Below are 18,646 nucleotides of genomic sequence, written 5' to 3'. Positions count from 1 at the left end.
GTGTTGGGAAAATTGAAGGTTCTCCTATATCCAGGACATTGTATAATTTGTAGTAGTTAGTGACCTTCAACTGCACTTGTTCCATAATGTTGAAGGTGTCTTGTAGCTTCTCCAAGACATTTCTTGAGAAAATGGAAGGTTCTCATGTATCCAGGTCATGGTATAACTAGTATTTAATCACCTTCAGCTGGACTTGTAGCTTCTCCAGGCCACTTCCTCAGTTCTAATGAGTGTTGGAAAAATTGAGGTTTTCATGTATCAAGGCCATAGTATAACTAGTAGATGTTAGTCACCTTTAATTGGACTTGTTCCATAATGTTGAAGCCTTTTGTAGCTTCTCCTGGGCACGTCTTCAGTTCTAATGAGTGTTGGAAAAATTGAGGTTCTCATGTATCAAGGCCATGGTATAACTGGTACTAGTTAGTGACCTTCAACTGGACCTGTTCCATAGTGTTGAAGACTTTTGAAGCTTCTCCATGTCACTTCTTTCGGTTCTAATGAGTGCTGGGAAAATCAAAGGTTCTCCTATATCCAGGACATGGTATAATTAGTAGTAGTTGGTCACCTTCAACTGGACTTGTTCCGTAATATTGAAGACTTTTGTAGCTTCTCCACGCATCTTCTTTGGTTCTAATGAGTGTTGGGAAAATTGAAGGTTCTCCTATATCCAGGACATGGTATAATTAGTAGTAGTTAGTCACCTTCAACTGGACTTGTTCCATAATGTTGAAGGTGTCTTGTAGCTTCTCCAAGCCATTTCTTCAGTTTTAATACGTTAAGAAAATGGAAGGTTCTCATGTATCCAGGTCATGGTATAACAAGTATTTAATCACCTTCAGCTGGACTTGTAGCTTCTCCTGAGCACTTCCTCAGTTCTAATGAGTGTTGGAAAAATTGAGGTTCTCATGTATCAAGGCCATAGTATAACCGGTAGTAGTTAGTCACCTTCAACTGGACTTGTTCCATAGTGTTGAAGACTTTTGAAGCTTCTCCATGTCACTTCTTTCGGTTCTAATGAGTGCTGGGAAAATCAAAGGTTCTCGTGTATCCAGGCCATGGTATAACTAGTAGTAGTCGGTCACGTTCAACTGGACTTGTTCCGTAATATTGAAGACTTTTGTAACTTCTCCACGCAACTTCTGTGGTATTAATGAGTTTTGGGAAATTGAAGGTTCTCCTATATCAAGGACATGGTATATTTAGTAGTAGTTAGTGACCTTCAACTGGACTTGTTCCATAATGTTGAAGGTGTCTTGTAGCTTCTTCAAGCCATTTCTTCAGTTTTAATACGTTAATAAAATGGGAGGTTCTCATGTATCCAGGTCATGGTATAACTAGTATTTAATCACCTTCAGCTGGACTTGTAGCTTCTCCAGACCACTTCTTCAGTTCTAATGAGTGTTGGAAAAATTGAGGTTCTCATGTATCAAGGCCATAGTATAACTAGTAGCAGTTAGTCACCTTCAACTGGACTTGTTCCATAGTGTTAAAGACTTTTTAAGCTTCTCCATGTCACTTCGGTTCTAATGAGTGTTGGGAAAATCGAAAGTTCTCCTGTATCCAGGACATGGTATTATTAGTAGTAGTTAGTCACCTAACACTGGACTTGTTCCATAATGTTGAAGGTGTCTTGTAGCTTCTTCAAGCCATTTCTTCAGTTTTAATACGTGTTAAGAAAATGGAAGGTTCTCATGTATCCAGGTCATGGTATAACTAGTAGCTTCTCCAAATGCTCTCATATATCAAGGCCATGGTATATGTTGAAGCCTTTTGTAGTTTCTCCAAGCCACTATTTGCAGTCCAGGGACCTTCGCCTGTGGAATGCACTACCAACCACCATCCGACTGGAGTCGGACCACTTGGCCTTCAGGAGAAAGATTAAAACCCATCTCTTCTGAGGTCAGGGGGTTCCTTACCCATGAAATGGATACAGCGCCCAGAGGCGATTCAGTTCGCATGTGTTGCGCTTTACAAGTTTCTCACTCACTCACTTCTTCGGTTCTAATAAATGCTGGTAAAATCAAATGGGTCCCATATTTCCAGGTCACGACATATCGAGTAGTAGTTGGTCACATTCAACTGGACAACTTTTATAACGTTTAAGATATTTTGTAGCTTATCCAAGCTACTTCTTTAGTTTGGCATAAGTGGCTTGGAGAAGCTGTGAAATACCTTCAACGTTAAAGAACATATCCAGCTGAATGCGACCAACTACCACTCGATACATCATGACCTGGAGATATGAGAACCTTCAAGTCACTTCTTTGGTTCCAAAGAGTTAGAAAAATTGGACAAGGCATGAAACATTTTCAATATTACAGAACCAGTCCAGTGGAATGTGATCAGCTACTACTCGATATATCATGACCTGGATACATGAGAACCTTCAATTTTCGTAATGCTTATAAGAACTGAACACGTGGCTACGAACCATCTTCAACATTACAGCAGTACATAGTGGAGCTCAGAGTCAAAGGGATATGGTAGTTTCTTTCCAAATCTCTTGGTTTTGAGCCAGTATATTAAAGTCACCTAATGTCCACCTTGCATCTCTTAAATCTGACCTCCGGCCTTCCCTTTAGTCTTGCACAGTAGTACCAGCTCCTCTCTCCTCTGATTTCACCGCACAAGGTTACAAAGACTAGTAAATTGCATCCATAAACCATTTTATAATTTATTTTGGAGATTTGATTGAAGAGTTCCTAGGACAACACCTCTGGGAACCGCAGCTCTATAAATTTGTTCCGTGTAATTTGTTGTTTCGGCCATATGACATCCGTGTCTCGTCTCTGGGGGGAGAAAGTCTTGCTCTTGTGACCCCCCCCCCCCCTCCTCCTATACATAACAAGTGATATTTTCCCTAATTACTCGCCTCCCTGCCGACGGTCCCCAGCCAGGAAACGCATTGCCACCTCTGTACCAGGAGACCTGTAAACAAGCTGATCCCTTGAGAGGGCGCCGCACCCGCTCACATGATGGCCTCCATCCAGGTTACATCATTCATGTCACCTGCTGACACTTGACTTAAAGGGAATCTGAGGAATTGAAGGGAATTTACACCGAATTCTTTCTATTTGACAAAAGTTTGACTTGCCGTTTTCACTGAAGTTAATCTGCGGTTATAATTTGTATTTTATTTTTATATATATATATGTTCTTCGTTCGACTTGCCAGGATTTGTAACAAGTTTACATTAAAGTTGAAATTTAATCAGCGTTTATTTTGCCTCCCTTGATGCTGGACATCCTCCAGCCAGGAAATGACGTGCATTCTATCCAGGGCCGGGGCGACCACTAGGCAAACTAGACAGCCGCCTGCGGTGCCCGGCCACCCGGCCACTGGTGTTCCTTCTCTCTTCTCTCTGCAGCAAGCAACTGAGTCTCCGCATCAGCAGGCAGCCGCCGCTCCGTTCGCACATAGTGTCAGAGGCGCAGCAGCGGCGGAAGTCTGTGTCTGTGTCCCGACTCCCGAATAAATAGAAGCAAGTAAGCATTCATTGATGGGCGCTGGTGAGGCTGCATTTGATGGGCGCTGGTGAGGCTGCATTTGATGGGCGCTGGTGAGGCTGCATTTGATGGGCACTGGTGAGGCTGCATTTGATGGGCGCTGGTGAGGCTGCATTGATGGGTGCTGGTGAGGCTGCATTGATGGGCCTTGGTGAGGCTGCATTGATGGGCCCTGGTGAGGCTGCATTTGATGGGTGCTGGTGAGGCTGTATTTGATGGGCGCTGGTGCTGTGTGGCAACAATATCTCTATTATTTTAGGGGTGGTGGGGAGGGCCATTATTTTTTTGTGAAAGCAAAATTGTACAAAAAAGGGCACCCCTCAAACATACTGTAATTGGAGCGCAACAAAGAGCCACATGCAAAGTATTGCATCAAAAATTGTTATTAGGCGCCCCTGTTACACAGGGGCACAAAAATTTGTCCGTAGGCACAACACAACACTGCAACCCCTCCCAATATCTGTAATTGGAGCGCAACAAGGAGCAACGTGCAAAGTATTGCATCAAAAAACTGCACACAAGCAGTAAGAGCGACTGTGTTCAGCTGCTATGTAACAAAATAGTCGCAGTCACACCGACTGCGTTCAGGTGTTAGTAAACTGCACACACGCAGTAAGAGCGACTGCGTTCAGGTGCTATGTAACAAAATAGTCGCAGTCACACCGACTGCGTTCAGGTGTTAGTAAACTGCACACACGCAGTAAGAGCGACTGCGTTCAGGTGCTATGTAACAGCACACACGCAGTGACACCAACTGCGCTTAGTTGCTATTAAACAGCACACACGCAGTAAGAGTGACTGCGTTTCTGTGCAATTCAATTGCACACGTGTAGTAACAGGTAATGCGTGTGTGTGTGCAATTAACTAGCACACATTGAATAACACGGAGTACTATGTTTAAGCTAATCCCTAATGCAGGCAATACAACACGTTAGAGCACTGCATGAAGAACAATCTCCTGCCTGACAGATACTAATAGCAGATCTAGATGAGCTGTACAGTTTATAAATATATTGACAACTCCTAGGGATGTGAATATATTCTCTACAAACTGTAGATTTATCTATACTGACTACACTTCCTACTCTATCTATCTATCTATCTATCTATCTATCTATCTATCTATCTATCTATCTATCTATCTCTCTATCTATCTATCTATCTATCTATCTATCTATCTATCTATCTATCTATCTATCTATCTATCTATCTCTCTATCTATCTCTCTATCTATCTATCTATCTATCTATCTATCTATCTATCTATCTATCTATCTATCTATCTATCTATCTATCTGGTAGAAAAGACACTGTGTCTCTATCTATCTCTCTCTCTCTCTCTCTCTCTAACTGTCTGACTGCTCCTCTCTTTCACAAAGCCGGAACACACTACACGAGGCCGCCTTGCAGGCTGCCTTTTATAGTGGGGGGCGTGTACTAATCCCCCTGAGCCATAATTGGCCAAAGCCACCCTGGCTTTGGCCAATTATGGCTCTTCGTTTTTTGCGCGCTGTGATTGGCCAAGCATGCGGGACATACAGCATGCTTGGCCAATCATCAGCGCTCAACGCCGCAGTGAATTATGGGACGTTTTGCGTCACTCGAATTTGGCGCGAACGACCCGATTTGTTCGATTATCGACGAACGATCGAACGACCGATGTTCGAGTCGAACATACGTTCGTATCGAACGCGAAGCTCATCCCTAATGTGCACAGAAGACGCCACACCAAAAATCTCCTGAGGAAGCTCTGTCGAGCGAAACATGTTGAGAGAGTGGTATCGCCTGTTCAATGTGCTGTAATGGTACAACGGATTCTGCGATAAAAATGCAAAGCTGTCTCTATTAATTTTCTATATTTTACATGTTGTATCGGTCACTCTATATCTTTATATACAGTAACAACACCTTTAAAGTCCCGAGGCCTGTGACCTCTAGTCCCTATAATAATGATGTCTAGTCCCTATTATTTCTCTCTCTCTCTATATATATATATATTGGGATGTGGTGTTTAGTTTTGATTCCTCAGTCTTATTCTGTTCCCAGTAATATAAAAAAGATCCGCCGCCCGGCCTCCCGTACCGCTGAAGGTCGTTTCCCGGGGCGCCGCCCAGCCTCCCGTACCGCTGAAGGTCGTTTCCCGGGGCGGCGCTCGGCCTCCCGTACCGCTGAAGGTCGTTTCCCGGGGCGCCGCTCGGCTTCTTAAATTCCAGGTCTGTTCTTCGAACTTCAAACACAAGTGTTCTGGCACCCGGCATTTTCACAGAATGGAGGTTCTATTGTTGGGCTGCCAAGCCGGCCCCCGTGGCACCGACTTCAAAAACAACGCGGGGGAGAAATGTCGTCAAGAAGAAGAAGAAGGAGGAAAACTCTCCCCTGTGTCTGCGCACAGCTGTGGCCCGGGGAACGTTGGATTGGAGAGAAGATCAATGGCTTGGATACCGAGGAAGGTCCACAACACCCAACACCCAACATTCTACAAGACGCTTCATGTGGTCTTCTGAAGACACCATTGAAACGTATTTAAAGCCAAAGGGTTATATTTTTTGGGGGGCGGGGGGGATGAAGCAGTAAGCAGGGCTGTCTTAATGAGAGGGCACACCTATGCACTGCCCAGGGGCCCCAGCTGCATGGGGGGCCCCTGCACTTTCCCCAAAGCAGCTGGTCCTTGAGCCCATGCTCCCCTGAAATTGGGGGCCCCATGATGGCACTGAGAGTGATGGATGCAAAGGGGAGGCAGTCTGCCGCCTACCTACTTAATGTCTTTTTACTTGCACTGTCATTATTGTAGGGGCCCCAGAGCATTACTTTGTCCAGGGGCCCATGATGCTATTAAGGAAGCCCTGGCAGTAAGGGGTTAGAATTTCTGCCAGGTTTTTAAATAACAGTAGAGCAACTAAAGGATAACTAGATGCAACAAAGGTTCGTCAGAGCAGTGTTCTCCAAACTGTAGGCCAGGGGAAGGATGTGGCTCTTGCCTTTATCCTACCCTCTTAACAATGGGACACTATTCCTCCCACTGACACCAATGATGGGACACTATTCCTCCCACTGATACCAATGATGGGACACTATTCCTCCCACTGACACCAATGATGGGGCACTATTCCTCCCACTGACACCAATGATGGGACACTATCCCTCCCACTGACACCAATGATGGGACACTATTCCTCCCACTGACACCAATGATGGGACACTATTCCTCCCACTGATACCAATGATGGGACACTATTCCTCCCACTGACACCAATGATGGGACACTATTCCTCCCACTGACACCAATGATGGGGCACTATTCCTCCCACTGACACCAATGATGGGACACTATTCCTCCCACTGACACCAATGATGGGACACTATTCCTCCCACTGATACCAATGATGGGACACTATTCCTCCCACTGACACCAATGATGGGACACTATTCCCCCCCACTGACACCAATGATGGGACACTATTCCTCCCACTGACACCAATGATGGGACACTATTCCTCCCACTGACACCAATGATGGGACACTATTCCTCCCACTGACACCAATGATGGGACACTATTCCTCCCACTGATACCAATGATGGGACACTATTCCTCCCACTGACACCAATGATGGGACACTATTCCTCCCACTGACACCAATGATGGGACACTATACCTCCCACTGATACCAATGATGGGACACTATTCCTCCCACTGACACCAATGATGGGACACTATTCCTCCCACTGACACCAATGATGGGACACTATTCCTCCCACTGACATCAATGATGGGACACTATTCCTCCCACTGACACCAATGATGGGACACTATTCCTCCCACTGACACCAATGATGGGGCACTATTCCTCCCACTGACACCAATGATGGGACACTATTCCTCCCACTGACACCAATGATGGGACACTATTCCTCTCACTGATTTCTGACTGTAGGTGGTAGGACACAAGAAGGTGGAATACCCCAAAACTCAATGGTTGACCTCCAAGAGCGGGTCTCCGCACCCAGTAGCATTACACAGAACGTCTTGTGAAGAATATTGGCCCCATAAAATGGGAGGTTCTGGTGTTCCTCCATTCCAGTGATAAAAATGAGGCTAGCATGGCCTCCAGGGACACAGCCTGCAATCAGAGGGGCAACACCTAGTCCCAGGCGGGGGTCCAGCCTTGAGGCCTAAAGCCAGGCGCACAACCTTCCTTTTCCCAGCAATTGAAGGGCTATAGAACCCCTTCCCCAATCCCAAGGAGGGAGGGCTGACAAATGGCCGTTCTCTCCAGAAACGGGAAGGTTGAAGGACACGTTCAAAGCCTGGCCCCACCTATCCGTAACCAACCCATCAGGGGTTGGCCAGTTGACAGGACAGGCAAGACTTCCTGCACCCCCCCCCCCCTGGGATGGAACTTCGGGGCCTCGCTCTGACAATTCTAAATTCCAGATTGGAAAATAAAATGTTGTCTTCTATTGCTGACCTGAAAATACCGGATGCTTGGCAGTCTTGGCAATCTGACAGCCAGGCATACTTGGGATCGGCGCTCTGGTGAATGACCGTTGCTAGGTGCCCAAGTTCAGGGCACACCGCATGTTACGCAGCATTCCATCCATCCCGCATTTCCCTTCTGTGTCTTTGTCACAGAAATGTTCTGTTTATGGATTCCCTCCGATGATATATACAGCCAATCCCGCGAGGGAATCTAATTCAAACCGCACCGGGAGTGCAGAAGATTCTACAGAAAATATGTAAAGTTCTGTAAGTTCATTTTACTGGAGCATGCGCGCAAACCGAGAAACTCGTATCTAGTGATTGGATAGGCTGCATTCTCAGTGCTGTCACCGCTCTCTAGTGAATGGATAGGCTGCATTCTCAGTGATGTCACCGCTCTCTAGTGATTGGATAGGCTGCATTCTCTGTGATGTCACCGCTCTCTAGTGATTGGATAGGCTGCATTCTCAGTGATGTCACCGCTCTCTAGTGATTGGATAGGCTGCATTCTCAGTGATGTCACCGCTCTCTAGTGATTGGATAGGCTGCATTCTCAGTGATGTCATCGCTCTCTAGTGATTGGATAGGCTGCATTCTCAGTGATGTCACCGCTCTCTAGTGAATGGATAGGCTGCATTCTCAGTGATGTCATCGCTCTCTAGTGATTGGATAGGCTGCATTCTCAGTGATGTCATCGCTCTCTAGTGATTGGATAGGCTGCATTCTCAGTGATGTCACCGCTCTCTAGTGAAGGGATAGGCTGCATTCTCAGTGATGTCACCGCTCTCTAGTGATTGGATTGGCTGCATTCTCAGTGATGTCACCGCTCTCTAGTGATTGGATAGGCTGCACTCTCAGTGATGTCACCGCTCTCTAGTGATTGGATAGGCTGCATTCTCAGTGATGTCACCGCTCTCTAGTGATTGGATAGGCTACATTCTCAGTGATGTCACTGCTCTCTAGTGAATGGATAGGCTGCATTCTCAGTGATGTCATCGCTCTCTCTAGTGATTGGATAGGCTGCATTCTCAGTGATGTCACAGCTCTCTAGTGATTGGATAGGCTGCATTCTCAGTGATGTCACCGCTCTCTAGTGATTGGATAGGCTGCATTCTCAGTGATGTCACCGCTCTCTAGTGATTGGATAGGCTACATTCTCAGTGATGTCACAGCTCTCTAGTGATTGGATAGGCTGCATTCTCAGTGATGTCACAGCTCTCTAGTGATTGGATAGGCTGCATTCTCAGTGATGTCACCGCTCTCTAGTGATTGGATAGGCTACATTCTCAGTGATGTCACTGCTCTCTAGTGAATGGATAGGCTGCATTCTCAGTGATGTCACCGCTCTCCAGTGATTGGATAGGCTACATTCTTAGTGACGTCACCGCTCTCTAGTGATTGGATAGGCTGCATTCTCAGTGATGTCATCACTCTCTAGTGATTGGATTGGCTGCGTTCTCAGTGATGTCACCGCTCTCTAGTGATTGGATAGGCTGCATTCTCAGTGATGTCACCGCTCTCTAGTGATTGGATAGGCTGCATTCTCAGTGATGTCACCGCTCTCTAGTGAAGGGATAGGCTGCATTCTCAGTGATGTCATCGCTCTCTAGTGATTGGATAGGCTGCATTCTCAGTGATGTCACCGCTCTCTAGTGAAGGGATAGGCTGCATTCTCAGTGATGTCATCGCTCTCTAGTGAATGGATGCATCTTAAAAAAAAATACCCACACTGAAGTTATGTTTTTGGTATTACAGAAAAGTTACATTGTGTCAAAGAATCTTGAGCTGACTTTTTTATAACGAAAAACCGAAGAAGACTCTTTACAACAAGGAAATGATATTTCTATTGTGATGACTGTGTGATCTCCAGACTTCCACACAATGGACTTGTCCTCGGTGGCCGTTATTTTTTGTGCTGGATTTTTTGTCTGGCCTTCTTAGAAGTCGCACAATGCTCCTTCTCCCGCACTGACCTCACCATTGTAAAAATAGATTTCTTTTATTTTTAACAATGTTGAACATATTTTTATGATCCCCCTTCCCCAACAAAGCGCTGATTATAACAACCGGCAATGGTGTATTATTGTAGAACTTAGTGGGCCAAACCAATGATGGAGGGAAGGAAGGAACGGGTCTCTGAAGATAAAGGTCCAGAAGCAGAATTCATTATAAATTGATACTTATAAGAAAAAAGGACCTAACGTCACACTAGATAAAGAGCCCCTCACAGCAATCCTGCATTGTAAGTGACGACCCACCAACAAACTGGGGCATGAGAGAAGGGGAATGAGCACTGGGTCTCGGGGGGCAAGGGTAATGTTCCATAACTTATACTCCAATATGAGCATTTTGTATCGCAACTTCATTGTGAGTTTTTTTTCATATACAGTAAAACCTTGGTTTGAGAGTAACTTGGTTTGAGAGCGTTTTGCAAGATAAGCAACATTTTTTTAATAAATCTTGACTTGATATACAAGCGATGTCTTGATATACAAGTAGCGTCAATGCAAAACTGAGTATAAAAGAGAAGAGAGGCGCCTCTAAGTGTAGCGATATTGGGGCAGATCCTCAAAGAAATTACACCGGCGCATCTGTTGATACGCCGCGTAATTTAAAATTTCCACCAAACAAGATATGACGGCATCTGTGTTAGATCCGACAGGCGTACGCCTTAGTACGCCGCCGGATCTAAGTTGCAATTTTACGGCGGCCGCTGGGTGGCGTTTACGTCGTAATCCGCGTCGAGTATGCAAATTAGCTTTTTCCGACGATCCACGAACGTACGAGCGGCCGTCGCATTCTTTTACGTCGTTTCCGTTCGGCTTTTTCCGTCGTATAGTTAAAGCTGCTATCTGGTGGCGTACTCAACGTTAAGTATGGCCGTCGTTCCCGCGTATAATTTTGAAAATGTTACGTTGTTTGCGTCAGTCGTCCGTGAATGGGGCTGGACGCCATTTACGTTCACGACGAAAACAATGACGTCCTTGCGACGTCATTTGGAGCCATGCACCCTGGGAGTTTTGACGGACGGGGCATGCGCAGTTCGTTCGGCGCGGGGACGTGCTTCATTTAAATGAAACACACCCCCTACTCGCCGCATTTGAATTCCGCGCCCTTACGCCGCGAGAAATACACTACACCGCCGAAACTTACGGCGCAAATTCTTTCTGGATTCAACTCAAAGCCAGGTAAGTTACGGCGGCGTAGCGTATCTCAGATACGCTGCGCCGGTGCAGATCTTTGAGGATCTGCCCCATAGTTACCATATATACTCGAGTATAAGCCGAGTTTTTCAGCAATTTTTTTTGTGCTGAAAATGCCCCCCCTCGGCTTATACTCGAGTCACCTTTTTGTGCCTGATCTCCCGGAGTTTCGGGACCCCGGTACTGGCCGGCCGTAGGTCCCCTGGACCCCAAACTTGGCACACATATAGCCCCACTCTTCCTCTACAAGTGTGCGAAGTTTGTTGTCCGGAGGACCTACGGCCGGGAAGCAACGATTTTTCAAATTCGGGCACCCCTTCCATAGACTCCCATGTTAAACAGTAATTTCTCCGGTAAATTTAGGGACCTGGTACCGGCCAGCCGTAGGTCCCCTGGACCCGAAACTTTGTACACATGTAGCCCCAGTTCTCCTGTACAAGTGTGCAAAGTTTATGGCCCGGGAGTCGGGTCCCCCTTTTATATACTCCCATGTTAAACGTAAGTCTAGACATGGGCACAGTGAGGCATGGGCACATTGAGGCATGCAGATGGACACCTTGGGCCAGATCCTCAAAAGAGATACTCCGACTTAACTGCTGTTCAGTCTGTGTGTAACTTTGGAAACGATCCTCAAAAGGCTTTTTCCAAAGTTAGACAGAAGATCCGGCATGTGTAATTGAATTACACTGCCGAATCTTAGGATGCAGTACCGCATCCGCCGCTGGGGGCATTTCGAGTCGAAATGCCGTTGCTAGTATGCAAATTAGCACTTAAGGCGATCCACAAAGCTTTCTAGCTTCCTTTTTGCGCCGTAAGTGTTATTTTGCAAGTGTAAAATTAGGGCTGGTTCTACAAAGTGTAAACTAGTCACACCTTGTAAAAGCCCATTCCAGCGACGGCATTTGGTATGCTTTCCCGAGGGAGAACTCCACGGCAATTTGTAAAAACAAAACCGGCATGGGTTCCCCCCCAGGAGCATACCAGGCCCTTAGGTCTGGTATGGGTTGTAAGGAGACCCCCCCTACGCCGAAAAATCGACGTAGGGGTCCCCCTACAATCCATACCAGACCCGTATCCAAAGCACGCTACCCGGCCGGCCAGGAATGGGAGTGGGGACGAGCGAGCGCCCCCCCCCCCTCCTGAGCCGTGCCAGGCCGCATGCCCTCAACATGGGGGGGTTGGGTGCTCTGGGGCAGGGGGGCGCACTGCGGGCCCCCCCACCCCAGAGCACCCTGTCCCCATGTTGATGAGGACAGGACCTCTTCCCGACAACCCTTTGCCATTGGTTGTCGGGGTCTGCGGGCGGAGGCTTATCGGAATCTGGGAGTCCCCTTTAATAAGGGGGCCCCCAGATACCGGCCCCCCACCCTAAGTGAATGGATATGGGGTACATCGTACCCCTATCCATTCACCTGTAGGCAAAAAGTAAAAGTTAATAAACACACAACACAAGGCTTTTTAAAATATTTTATTATTCTGCTCCGGATGCCCCCCCTGTCTTCGTTATTAGCTCAATTACCAGGGGGGGCTTCTTCTTCCGCTCTCCGGGGGTCTTCCGCTCTCCGGGGGTCTTCTCCGCTCTCCGGGGGTCTTCTCCGCTCTCCGGGGGGGGTTTCTTCTTCCGCTCTCCGGGGGTCTTCTTCCACTCTCCGGGGGTCTTCTCCGCTCTCCGGGGGGGGCTTCTCCGGACTCCGGGGGGCTTCTTCCATCTTCTCCCCTCTTCCGCTGTTGACTCGGCGAACCCCGGTTCTTCTGCAGCTCTCCGGTGCCTTCTTCTTCAGTGCTGGCTGCCTGCTATGTTTGTGTGTTAGCTCGATTTCAAACAGGCAGCCAGCGCGGTCTTCTGTGGCGTCAGGGTCTTCTCTTCCTTTCTTCCGATGTTGCCTCGTCGCCTGTTGTCGCTGTAATGATGGAAGCGCGCCTTGCATCACATTTATATAGGCATCACCGTCCCATCATGCTCCGGCAGGTACCCACGTGGTGGGTGCACGTGGGTAGGCACCCACCACGTGGGTACCTACCGGAGCATGATGGGACGGTGATGCCTATATAAATGTGATGCAAGGCGCGCTTCCATCATTACAGCGACAACAGGCGACGAGGCAACATCGGAAGAGGGGAGAAGACCAGAAGAGAAGATGACGCCACAGAAGACCGCGCCGGCTGCCTGTTTGAAATCGAGCTAACACACAAACATAGCAGGCAGCCAGCGCTGAAGAAGAAGGCACCGGAGAGCTGCAGAAGAACCGGGGTTCGCCGAGTCAAGAGGGGAGAAGATGGAAGAAGCCCCCCGGAGTCCGGAGAAGCCCCCCCCGGAGAGCGGAGAAGACCCCCGGAGAGTGGAAGACCCCCGGAGAGCGGAAGAAGAAGCCCCCCCTGGTAATTAAGCTAATAACGAAGACAGGGGGGGCGTCCGGAGCAGAATAATAAAATATTTTAAAAAGCCTTGTGTTGTGTGTTTATTAACTTTTACTTTTTGCCTCCAGGTGAATGGGTAGGGGTACGATGAACCCCATATCCATTCACTTAGGGTGGGGGGCCGGTATCTGGGGGCCCCCTTATTAAAGGGGACTCCCAGATTCCGATAAGCCTCCGCCCGCAGACCACCGACAACCAATGGCAAGGGTTGTCGGGAAGAGGTCCTGTCCTCATCAACATGGGGACAGGGTGCTCTGGGGTGGGGGGGCCCGCAGTGCGCCCCCCTGCCCCAGAGCACCCAACCCCCCCATGTTGAGGGCACGCGGCCTGGCACGGCTCAGGAGGGGGGGGGCGCTCGCTCGTCCCCACTCCTTTCCTGGCCGGCCGGGTAGCGTGCTTTGGATACGGGTCTGGTATGGATTGTAGGGGGACCCCCTACGTCAATTTTTCGGCGTGAGGGGGGTCTCCTTACAACCCATGCCAGACCTAAGGGCCTGGTATGCTCCTGGGGGGGGGACCCATGCCGGTTTTTTCTTTGAAAATTGGCATGGAGTTCTCCCTCAGGAATGCATGCCGCTGTCATTTTTTTTTTTCCCGACGCAACTTTTTTAAGCCGTCGCGATCCTCAAAACTCGGCGTAACGTAACTTCGCGCATGCGCAGTACGGCCGGCGCGGGAGCGCGCCTCATTTAAATGGGACTCGCCCCATTTGAATAGGAACGCCTTGCGCCGGCGGAATTTTAGTTACACAGCCTGAAATTTCTAGATAAGTGCTTTGTGGATCAGGCACTTAGGTAGAAATTTTAAGGCAGTGTAACTTAAATTGGATTTTTTAAGTTACGTCAGGTTTTTGTGGATCTGGCCCCTTAGGCTTATACTTTAGTCAATACGTTTTCCCAGTTTTTTGTGGTAAAATGAGGTGCCTCGGCTTATATTCGGGTCGGCTTATACTCGAGTATATACGGTACATTTAATGAAGATACAACATTTAGCAACATATTGCTACACTTAGAAGCGCCTCTCTTCTCTTTTATACTCTGGAGCGCTTGCTGGATATTCCTTCTAATCCCCTTCCATTTAAGGCTTCCATTTGTGGATGGATGTTTTATGGTTACACCACCTGTTCACATTTCTATAATCTTTTTATATGGACTATAAACCAAAGGACTTATGTATAAATGGTTGTGGAACGAATCATTTGAGTTTACATTATTTCTTATGGGGAAATTCGCTTTGATATACAAGCGCTTTGGATTACAAGCATCTTTCAGGAACGAATTATCCTCGCAATCCAAGGTTTTTTCTGTAGGGACATTGGCCCAAGCTGGTGACCGGCCCTTTGAAGCTGTTTCATTGGTCACGGGTGTTCTGACATCATCACGCACAATGCAGGGCCAGCAATTCTGCATTGTAAGTGAGGACCCACCTACAATCTGGAGCATCAGATAAGGGGAATGAGCACTGGGTCTCGGGGTGGGGGGGTGGGGGGGGGTCAAGGGTAATGTTCCATAACTTATACTCCAATATGAGATATTTTGTATCACAACTTCATTGTGTATTTTTTTTTATATACTGTAAGGTTACCGTATATACTCGAGTATAAGCCGAGGCACCTAATTTTACCACAAAAAAACTGGGAAAACGTATTGACTCGAATATAAGCCTAGTGTGTCCATCTCAATGCATCACTGTTCCTCACTTTGGCTCACTGCGTCCATGTGCATGCCTCACTGTGCCCATGCCTCACTGTGCCCATGTCTCACTGTGCCCATGCCTCACTGTGCCCATGCCTTACTATGCCCATGCCTCACTGTGCCCTTGCCTCACTGTGCCCATGCCTCACTGTGTCCATGCCTTACTGTGCCCATGCCTCACTGTGTCTATGACTAGACTTACGTTTAACATGGGAGTCTATGGAAGGGGTGCCCGGCTTTGAAAAATTGGTGCTCCCCAGGCCGTAGGTCCCCCAGACAGCGAACTTTGCACACTTATTAAGGAGAACTGTGGCTACATGTGTGCCAAGTTTCGGGCCCAAGGGACTTACGGCCGGCCGGTACCGGGTCCCCAAAGTTAACGGAGAAATTACCGTTTAACATGGGAGTCTATGGAAGGGGTGCCCGACTTTGAAAAATTGGTGCTCCCCGGCCGTAGGTCCCCCAGACAGCGAACTTTGCACACTTATTAAGGAGAACTGTGGCTACATGTGTGCCAAGTTTCGGGCCCAAGGGACTTACGGCCGGCCGGTACCGGGTCCCCAAAGTTAACGGAGAAATTACCGTTTAACATGGGAGTCTATGGAAGGGGTGCCCGACTTTGAAAAATTGGTGCTCCCCGGCCGTAGGTCCCCCAGACAGCAAACTTTGCACACTTATTGAGAAGAACTGTGGCTACATGTGTGCCAAGTTTCGGGGCCCAAGGGACCTACGGCCGGCCGGTACCGGGTCCTCAAAGATAATGGAGAAACTACCGTTTAACATGGGAGTCTATGGAAGGGGTGCCCGACTTTGAAAAATCTGTGCTCCCCGCCCATAGGTCCCCCCGGACAACAAACTTTGCACACTTGTAGAGGAAGAGTGTGCCAAGTTTGGGGTCCATAGGACCTACGGCCGACCGGTACCGGGTCCCCAAATTCTGGGAGATCAGGCACAAAAAGGTGACTCGAGTATAAGCCGAGGGGGGCATTTCAGGACCAAAAAATGTGCTGAAAAACTCGGCTTATACTCGAGTATATACGGTATGTCTCTTTATCCTCTTGACCACCGCCCCATGTCCAAAAGACGTCCTGTTTTTAAAGATGGATATCTCGGTAACGGCAGCAGCTGCTGTCACAACTAACATTGCCGCGTTATCGCCGTTATCGGTGGCGGGAGAGGGCCCTCCTGCCGCTCTCCCGCGCCCTCCGCCGCTTACCGTAGCCGTCGGTAGCGATCGAGACCGTTCGGCAGCTGACTGGGGTTGCGAGTGAAGGAAAAATCTCCTTCACCCATCCCCATAGCTCTGCTGGGCAGGAGTGACGTCAAAACGTCAGTCCCGCCCAGCGTCTTAAAGCAACATGTTTTGTTTCAATTTTTTTTTCTTTTTCTTGCATTTAAGTCTAAATATGAGACGTGACGTCTTTTTGACCCCCAGATCTCATATATAAGATGACCTGTCATGCTTTTTTCTATTACAAGGGATGTTTACATTCCGTATAATAAGAATAAAAGTGATATTTTTTTTTTATTTCAGTGTAAAAAATTATTAACTAAATAAAAATAAATAAGAAAACAAAAAAAAATTTGTTTAAAGCGCCCCGTCCCGACGAGCTCGCGCACAGAAGCGAACGCATACACGAGTAGCGCCCGCATATGAATACGGTGGTCAAACCACACAAGTGAGGTATCGCCGCGATCGTTAGAGAGCAATAATTCTAGCCCTAGACCTCCTCTGTAACTCAAAAAATGCAACCTGTAGAATTTTTTAAACGTTGCCTATCGAGATTTTTAAGGGTAAAAGTTTGACGTCATGCCACGAGCGGGCGCAATTTTTAAGCGTGACGTGTTGGGTATCATTTTACTCGGCGTAACATTATCTTTCACAATATGTAAAAAAATTGGGCCAAATTTATTGTTGTCTTATTTTTTAATTCAAAAAAGTGATTTTTTTTCAAAAAAAAGTGCGCTTGTAAGACCGCTGCGCAAATACGGTGTGACAAAAAGTATTGCAATGACTGCCATTTTATTCTCTAGGGTGTTAGAAAAAAATATATATAATGTTTGGGGGTTTTAAGTAATTTTCTAGCAAAAAAAACTGTTTTAGTCTCGTAAACACCGAATCTAAAAAACAAGCCCGGTGGTAAAGAGGTTATATTACTGTCTAGCTATTTTTGCACATACGTGTCCATTTTACTTCTTAATAGATTTTTCTTTTTCTTTCCCTGTAGAGTATCGGTGGAGGTCGCCAGCCTCCACATTACGTCTACGACCCAGCGATGTTTGCCTTCCGTTCCCTTAGCACCATAAAGCCTATTAGCCCAATAGTACCCGTCGAAGAACCGTCTTGTGCCTACTAATAGAAGCCTCGTGGATTAATCTCAGGACCTTCATCACAGACCAATCAGCCTTCAGCAAGCTCAGAGTCTCACTAAAAACAAAGCAATAGCGCTCCTTCTCAAGTTATTCTTTCTTTTTCGCTGTTTAACCTACTACCAGCACTGGCACCTTGGATGTACCGTCATCAGGAGGACCTGAAAGAGGAGAAGTCGGGAGAGGTGGACTTTGAAGACAAAGTGGTGGCATTTGCTTTACGTCTTTGATTAGCGTAGGAGGACTCGAATGAAGCCTAGTTCTAGTTTTGTAATCGATGTAAAGTTTGGACACGAAAATAAAGACAAGTCGGTTCTTTATTACGAAAGTAAAGCTTTGAAGGACACGAAGAAAATAAATCCAAAAATATTTAAGATATTGAAGATGGAGCGCGGTCTGGAGAAGAAAAGCGAAGCTCCCGTCCATCGTATGAGCGATGTGGATACCTACCTACATGCTCAGCCCAAAGAAGCGTTTTTTAGAATTGAATGGTTGACTGCTTTAAAAGTGTGTTTTGCCGAGATGGACGTACTCTAAAGCCGGGACGATCTCGGCGTTCTCCTGTCGGACGTGGTTTGGCCAACGTCAGGTCGAGCATTTATGTGCTTTATGGCATCATTTTATATACTAGAGAAGTGTCCTTGATAATGTAGTGTTGCCACTTGTTTAAAATAAGGATATTCTGACCACGTTTTTTTTTAACCGTGGAAATGGTCTGTGAGGTTTCCCCCTTTTTTTGGGGGGGGGGGGGGGGAGAAACTGACGTCACAGGGTTACCAGGTCTAAAGTAACTTGGAGTACAACTCAAAACCAAAGTCAACTTCTGGTTCCTGTTGTGGTACACCCCATTAAAGATAAATCTGATTTGTTGAAGAGAGGTCACAAGGCAGGGCAGGGGTGGACTGACCATTCGGGCACTACCCGAGGGCCCCATGCCACTAGGGGGGCCCATCAGGGTTGCCAGCCTCAGTAAAACCA

The 18,646-nt window shown here is 47.3% G+C and overlaps 1 protein-coding gene across 1 annotated transcript in view; it reads left to right on the top strand.

The window, feature by feature from the left end:
• LOC120938135 overlaps nt 1-18,354 on the top strand; it is a 98,351-nt gene extending 79,997 nt beyond the window's left edge. Inside the window, exon 5 of the mRNA XM_040351851.1 lies at nt 17,527-18,354. Coding sequence (XP_040207785.1) covers nt 17,527-17,655 — 129 coding nt within the window. The 3' untranslated portion in view covers nt 17,656-18,354. The remainder of the gene's footprint in view (nt 1-17,526) is intronic.
• The last annotated feature ends 292 nt before the right edge of the window (nt 18,355-18,646 follow it).

Source organism: Rana temporaria, chromosome 4, assembly GCF_905171775.1.
Source record: "Rana temporaria chromosome 4, aRanTem1.1, whole genome shotgun sequence".
NCBI classification, from domain to species: domain Eukaryota; kingdom Metazoa; phylum Chordata; class Amphibia; order Anura; family Ranidae; genus Rana; species Rana temporaria.
Note: the sequence above shows the minus strand (reverse complement) of the source record. Positions and strands in the feature narration are given on the sequence as shown.